Here is an 8,258-nt window from a genome sequence, read left to right on the forward strand (position 1 = left end):
TCTCTTAACCTTCAAAACCCATGACAACGCTATCTCTTCTCCCATTTCTTTTAAATAGACTACAAAATCAATAAAGTTGATGATTCTGAATATAATGCTAGCATTATATATGCTTATATTTTGCTAATTACAAAGTCACTAGTTTTAATATTTCATTTAAACTATTATTTTGTTCAGTACTTACACTTATATTTTCAATATATACAATGGGATTTGGTCTAACAAAATTTTGTAAGTAGTAAAGACAGTAAAAATTAATTTAATGAATGAATGAGATGAGGGTGACAGTCTGAAGAGTATATTATGTCAGTGACAACAAGCATGTATTCATTTTTGCTAGTTGAACTCTATTTAGGTCAGTTACTTGTCATCAAAGTCTTCAATCCTTTGTTCATCGTTATCATCAGAAATGATTTAGCACCATCTCAATGGCATATTACCACGACCTCATTACCCGTAGGATAACTGGAAGAACTCAAAAGCAAATTCACATTTTTGGATCACACAAAGGCAGAAAAATAACTTCGCCATATGCTAACCTCAGAGGAAGGCCAGAGTAAGAACATCTGAGGATAGGAACAAAAGCAATTACATAATTACTATAATAAACCATAACACTTTCACATCCAAGACATAATGAACAAAGGGGTGGAAAATATGAGAGTTAATGTTTAGATACTTAAGATACTCTGGTTCATTCTTTTTGTTTTAATTACTCCTCATTAAAGTTTTCATAGACAGTGTGTAATCATCTAACTTTTCTCTTTTTTTAAAATTTTTTCTCTTTTCAACTCTTTTAATCAAAATCTGATGTGATTGAATTGTGAATGGCTAAGAATTATTCCAGGAAGCAAAATTATTTAGAAATAGTTTCAGAGAAGAAATGCTGTTATGTGTGAATCCTTTTATGATCATATTCTAAGAGAATCTATTTATCATTAGAAACAGAGAGTGTTGGTGAAAGATTATTTCCATATTCCACACAGGATCAATATTATGGTTGCTGCTGCTGCTAAGTCGCTTCAGTCGTGTCTGACTCTGTGCGACCCCATAGACGGCAGCCCACCAGGCTCACCTGCCCCTGGGATTCTCCAGGCAAGAACATTGGAGTGGGTTGCCATTTCCTTCTCCAATGCATGAAAGTGAAAAGTGAAAGTGAAGTCGCTCAGTCGTGTCTGACTCTTAGCGACCCCATGGACTGCAGCCCACCAGGCTCCTCCGTCCATGGGATTTTCCAGGCAAGAGTACTGGAGTGGGGTGCCATTGCCTTCTATGAATATTATGGTTATAGTGTCATGATTTTGAGTATTCTAGAGCCTAAAAATTCTACCATGTCCATTTCATTGCCTGAGGAGTTTTACATGGTACTTGACTTAGTTTACAGAAATTGATATCTAACGGAGTTGGACACAGCTTAGCAACTCAAGAACAACAATGTCTAAAGGAAACAGGTCATTCCCCTTAACACCTTCTTTTGAGGCGGATTCATGTGTACAAGGGAAGCTCTGACTCAGTCAGTAAAGAATATGCCTGCATTGCAGAAGACCCGGGCTTGATCCCATGGTGGGGAAGATCCCCTGGAGAAGGAAATGGCAACCCACTCCAGTATCCTTGATGGAAAATCCCATGGACAGAGGAGCCTGTTGAGCTGCAGTCCAAGAGGTCGCAAAGAGTTGCACATGATTGAGCAACTAACACTTTCTTTCTTCGTGTGTTTCTGTCCAGAGAAGCGAACTTTTTATTTACTTGCAGTTCAGTTCAGTTGCTCAGTCGTGTCTGAGTCTTTGTGACCCCAAGAACCACAGCACGCCAGGCCCCGCTGTCTACCACCAACTCCCAGAGTTTACCCAAACTCAGGTCCATTGAGTCAGTGATGCCATCCAACCATCTCAACCTCTGTCATCCCCTTCTCCTCCTGCCCTCAATCTATCCCAGCATCAGGATCTTTTCAAATGAGTCAGCTCTTCACATCAAGTTTCAGCTTCAACATCAGTCCTTCCAATGAACACCCAAGACTGATGTCCTCTAGGATGGACGGGTTGGATCTCTTTGCAGTCCAAGGGACTCTCAAGCATCTTCTCCAACAACACAGTTCAAAAGCATCAATTCTTCGGCACTCAGCTTTCTTTATATTCCGACTCTCACACCCATACATGACTATTGGAAAAACCATAGCCTTGACTAGATGGACCTTTGTTGACAAAGTAATGTCTCTGATTTTTAATATGCTGTCTAAGTTGGTCATAAGTTTCCTTCCAAGGAGTAAGCATCTTTTAATTTCATGGCTGCAGTCACCATCTGCAGTGATTTTGGAGCCCAGAAAGATAAAATTTGACACTGTTTCTACTGTTTCCCCATCTATTTCCCATGAAGTGATGGGACCAGATGCCATGATCTTAGTTTTCTGAATGTTGAGCTTCAAGCCAACTTTTTCACTCTCCTCTTTCACTTCAAGAGTTTCTTTTGTTCCTCTTCACTTTCTGCCCTAAGGGTGGTGCCATCTGCATATCTGAGGTTTCTGTTATCTCAAATATAACAGAACTTCTAATTTATAGTTGTGGATTTCTACCTGCATGCATGGCATCTTGTGTTTGGTAGCTAAGTTGTGCCTGAATCTTTGCAACCCCTTGAGCTGTGGCATGCCAGGTTTCTCAGAGTCTGCTCAAACTATGTCCATTGAGTCAATAATGCCATACAACTATCTCATCCTCTGTCATTTCCATCTCTTCCTGCCTTCAATCTTTCCTGACATCAGGTCTTTTTCAATGAGTCAGCTCTTAGAAAGTATTGAAGCTTCAGCTTCAGCATCAGTCCCTCCAATGAATATTCAGGGTTGATTTCCTTTAGGTTTTACTGGTTTGATCTCCTTGCAGTCTAAGGGACTCTCAAGAGCCTTTAACACCACAGTTTGAAAGCATCAATCCTTTGGCACTCAGCCTTCTTTATAGTCCAACGCTCACATCCATACATGACTACTGGAAAAATCACAGCTTTGACTATATCAACCCTCGTTGGCAAAGTAATGCCTCTGCTTTTTAATAGAATGTCTATGTTTGTCATAGCTTTTCTTTCAAGGAGCAAGCATCTTAATTTCATGGCTGCAGTCACTGTCCACAGTGATTTTGGAGGCCAAGAAAATGAAGTTTTTCATTGTTTACACTTTTTCCCCACCTATTTGCCATGAAGTGATGGGAACAAGTGCCAAATTCTTCACTTTTTGAATGTTAAGTTTTAAGCCAAATTTTCAGTCTCTTCCTTCACTGTAATCAAGAGGCTCTTTAGTTCCTCTTCACTTTCTGCCATAAGGGTGGTGTCATCTGCATATCTGAGGTTATTGTTATTTCTCCCAGCAATCTTGATTCCAGCTTGTGTTTCATCCAGCCTGGCATTTTGCATAATGTACTCTGCATATATGTTAAATAAACAGGGTGACAATATGCATCCTTGACGTACTCCTTTCCCAATTTAGAACCAGTCTGTTGTTCCATGTCTGGTTCTAAATGTTGCTTCTTGACCTGCACACAGATTTCTCAGGAGGCAGGTAAGATGTTTTATTATTCCCATCTCTTTAAGAATTTTCCACAGTTTGCTGTGATCCACACAGTCAAAGGCTTTAATGTAGGCAATGGAAAAGAAGCAGATATTTTGCTGGAATTCTCTTGCTTTTTCTAGATCCAGCAGATGTTGGCAATTTGATCTCTGGTTCCTCTGCCTTTTCTAAATGCAGAAGGGTAACTTCATTTGTGAATTTTTGTTTACCTTGATACAGTTGTACCAGTGATTAGAAGTCTGAGGTAGCAACATAATCAATATAAAAACAATATAAACTACTCAACCTTACAACAACCATGTGCTAAGTTCTTGAGAGATGGAGACGGGCTGGCTAGACATTTGATGAAAATGATAAACACCTTCCAACCCTTAAAAGGGTCTCAGAATGTGTGACATTTACAGCCATAAACAACATAATCTCAAAAACACAAAAAAGACTCTTTTATTTTACTTTATAGTATGGTAGCAACCCCAGACTGATGTTGCCATAAGAGCACCATCTTGGTCTGTAAGATGATCTTTAATTTGATTGGAAATACTTTCACTCATTTATCACTCAAAATGTGGCAGGCAATCTGATACTATATATATCATCTCAGTAGGAAATGGCCACCCACTCCAGTATTCCTGCCTGGAAAATTCCATGGACAGAGGAATCTGACAGGTTACAGTTCACATGGCTGCAGAGTTGGACACGACTAAAGTGACTTAGCATGCCACTGCAAATGTTGATATTCCACCTTCTGGTGGGTAGGAGGTGCCACTTTATCTGCAATCATGTTGACTTCAAGACCAGTAAATTGCTGTTCAACAATTTAGTAGCAAAGAATCCAGTCGCCATAAGCCATCAGATAATTATTCTACTTATTTTTTCTCAAGAATTCTAGGAAATAGACTACATAATTATCAGTTTCAAGTGCCTACAGAACTAATGTTTAATTTTCAGTGAGTTGAATGAAAACAATTCCAAGGTGACTAGTTGTCCTAACCTACATCATTATGTTGAAATATGCCAGGCCACTCCCTCTATAAACTCAGCACCAGTTAAAATCAAAACTGTATACTGGAACATCTGTTAATTTAACACTTAATTAGACAGAATGTTCAAGTTAATGCCTCATCCCAAACAGAAAAGAACTCACAGAGCAGCCTTATTCACAAATGACAGACCTACTCACAACTGACACTCTCTTCATGTGGAGATTTGGAACTGGACGGGTATGCACTAATTTACTACACATTGTGAGGTTAATAAAGAGGTTAACTGCTGAAGACAATTGTGTGGATGTTGGCCTGGATGGTGTCCTGTCTTTGCCCCTCAGAATTTGGCAAAGGACTCTGCTGACAGTGCAAAGCACTGCCGTTTTGCTCGGTAAAAGCTTTCAAAAACATTTGCCTGTGTTGTTTCTATGGGCAATCAAATATTCTAAAATAATTGATTCAGCTAATAAGAGCCTTCCTTAATGATTTTCTTCTTATTTCACTGATTTTACTTATTTACCTTTCAGGTAGGCATGGTTATTATTATCTCTTTTTTATAACCTCTGTGCCCTTGCCAATTCTTGGGTATGTTCCAGTTTCAGAACTGTGTACCTTAAGACTTTAGCTGTAATTTGAGTGAATTTTTACTTAACAACTTCTATTAATTAATGTTTCAAAACACACTGATGGAGCTCTTATTATGTACCAGCCAGGCATGGTGTTTAGAGTTAAGGATATAGTAGTGAGAAAGATATATATTTCTTGCCTTTATGGAACTTTGAGTGTGATGACAAAGACATAATAAAGAAACAAAATCATTATAAGCTGAGATAAGTATTGTGAAGAAAAAAAATGATTCTCTGAGAATGTGATTTTTTTTCACCTGGAAAGATGAAGGAAAGAACTTAAGAGGAGCATTTAAGTTGAGACAAAATATGAGGAAGGGAGCTGTATATGGAAAGGGAGAGGGCAGTGAAGGAATGAAACAGACAACAGCATGTGCAAAATACTGAAGCAAGGAAAGGCTTGGCATGTTCAAGGAACTAGGTAAAGACTTGGGAGCATAGAGAATTTTGGGCAGAAGAAAGTGAGGAGATTTGGAAAAAAAAAAAAAAAATAGGCAGCAACCAGGTCTTAGATGGTGCTGTAGGAGAATGGGTCTCATTTTTAAGAGCAATGAGAATCCATTTACCGCTTTGAAGAAGAGAAGCTTTTGTGTAATGATGAATACAAACGTGCATAAACATTAAATGGTTTGTTGTAGGGTTCATGTGGAGGGCATAATGGGATCTTTCATCTCACAAAAGTGGTCCTGCAAAATTATAAATGATTTGCCAGCATTACAAAAACATTATACACAAATTGAGTGTACAACCTGTCAAGCTGAATGTGGACACTCAGAGGTGTCCTTTTAAGTATATAATATCCTTGGTCCATTATGTATTAAAGAAGAGCTTGTATAAGGGTTGTTCAAAGTTCCTGAGTGTTCTTGGTTTGCTTCAGACCAAGACAGGTAGACCAGAGAGCTGGTCTAAAAATATACTTCTGTCATTCCACTGTCATAAGCTGAAGGAAATAAATTGCAGAATATGTTAGAGAAATCGTGTTTCTAGGTCTTGGGCTATGAGTATGAAACTACCCTAAGTACAGCATAATAGCTGATAAATGTAGGAGATGATCATTCTTCCATCAAAAACAAAACGCTGGTTTAAAAAAAAAATAAAAATAAAAAGTAAAGCATACTTGAAACAGGTTTCTTACAAAGGCAGATTATCAAGCACAAAGATAAATAAATTTACTACTTGGTATAAAATATAATCAAAAAAATGAATGTGTCAGAATCCGTTGCTAATTCAGAGGAATAAGTAATAACATCTGACCAGGAAAATCGAAGGAAAGCTTTAAAAAGAGTTAACATTTAAATTTAGCTTTCAGTAAGATGAGGGGAACAAAATGTCAGACAAAGGGAAAGATGTTTATAGGGCAATGGTCAGATTCAGTACTTTGGGTGAAGAGTTCAAAGGAGAATGAGGGCAATTAGAATCAAATCAACCTCTTACTGAAAAATGCTTTGATTATATTATCAAGTTCTGCTTAGATGCCATTTCTCAAAATGACAGTGCTGAATATTAATCACTATGCAATTGGCTATTTCTACATATATTCTTTATAGTCCATTTACCAATATAGAAAGTCATGGTGACTAAGGGGGAAAAAAAAATGTTAGCTTGGTGACTTGTTGGGACTCATATTTGACAAGCCCCACCCCAATGAGTCAGCTTTGGGGCTAACATGAAAGCCATTTTGAAGATTCAAAATGGACTGGCTTCTTTGCTAATAAAACATTATCCTCATATATAAGTAAGCAAAGTGTTAATGAGATGCTATCCTTCCAATAAGCTTAAGCAATGAAGTAGCAAGAGTCATGAAAAGAAGCCAACACCCAGTTTTCAGAGTATATAACCTCCTCAGTAATGAATTTGATCTTCAGGCCAGCATGTTGCGTCCCTGGGACCAACTCAATCAAGGATTTTCACAATATGACCCAGAGACCCATCCACTCACTCAAGAACTTCTACAATGCCCCACCTCTCTCTGCCATCATACATGAATCGAATGTTATAAACTTTGAAGATGGATTCTTTTTACCCAGCAGTTGCTACAGCAAGACCTGGCTCCTGGACAACTTTCCAGAAACCTGCCGGGAAACCACCAGCTGCATGGTACCTGAAGATGAACGGGAATTACACACAGAGGAGAGCTGTGTGCAAAATGTCTGTGTCTCCAGAGTCGTCCAAACAACTTGTTCTAATTCCAGGCCCTGTGAAAACACAGCATGCCAGTCAAGAAGTTCCTCGGCAGTGTTGGAGTGTGTTTCTCAGCCTTGCCAGTCAGAAAGTAGCCAGCAAATGTGTTCTGTAGTCCAGAGCTGCCTACCTGTGAGCAACATGGCGAAGTCTTGTCCACCCAAGACTTATGTGTCTAAGAGTTGCCAGACTCTGGACTGTGACTGTAGCCAGAGCCAAGCTCAGAGCCCTGAATCCAGTTCCTGTAGCTCTTTGGTCTATGTCACACCAGAGTCACAGCTCCTGGAAACTTCTAACACTTATGAGCCAACTTGCTGTGTTACTGGTGGTTTATAATTGCCTACTGAGTGAAGAATCTGCAGAATGTGTCGGGAGACTCAGATTTTAAGTTTCATAAATTGAGTCCTGAAAAATAGGATCTTTTCTTTCTCTAAACACAAGCTGTTTTTGCCTGTTTGTGAGTGAATGAACCATCCTGTGCTGTCTCCAAAGAGAAAATTTTTTACTTTTTTTTTTTCTTTTTTGAGCATTTCTGGTGGTAACCTAGGCTTCTCCAGTGGCTCAGTGGTAAAGAACCTGCCAGCAATGGAGGAGACATGGCAGCAGCCTCGGGGTCGATTCCTGGGTCAAGAAGACCCCCTGGAGAAGAAACTGGCAACTCACTCCAGTATTTTTGCCTGGAAAACCCATGGACAGAGGAGCCTGGCAGGCTATAGTCTATGGAATTACAAAAGAGTTGGACAAGACTGAGAGACTAAAGAAACTGGTGGTAAGCTGATGGGAAATTATGCTATTTTAGGTCACTAGGACACTATTTATTATAGAGAAATAAGAATTGCCACCAGGGACTAACATGAATACTTAAAAAGTCCACACTACACTTTGACTACTGATTATTATCAGTGGAAACACTAATCA

The 8,258-nt window shown here is 39.0% G+C and overlaps 1 protein-coding gene across 1 annotated transcript; it reads left to right on the forward strand.

Moving 5' to 3' along the window:
* LOC102181992 (keratin-associated protein 27-1) lies at window positions 6,931-7,926 on the forward strand. Its single transcript, XM_005674705.3, has one exon. The coding sequence runs from the start codon at window positions 7,008-7,010 to the stop codon at window positions 7,674-7,676; it is 669 nt and encodes a 222-aa protein (XP_005674762.1). The 5' UTR covers window positions 6,931-7,007; the 3' UTR covers window positions 7,677-7,926.

This window comes from Capra hircus, chromosome 1 (assembly GCF_001704415.2).
Source record: "Capra hircus breed San Clemente chromosome 1, ASM170441v1, whole genome shotgun sequence".
In the NCBI taxonomy this organism is placed as follows: Eukaryota; Metazoa; Chordata; class Mammalia; order Artiodactyla; family Bovidae; genus Capra; species Capra hircus.

Bases quoted from the DNA above. Each gene is read 5' to 3' on its own strand.
- LOC102181992 (XM_005674705.3), top strand. From the start codon at position 7,008: ATGAATTTGATCTTCAGGCCAGCATGTTGCGTCCCTGGGACCAACTCA.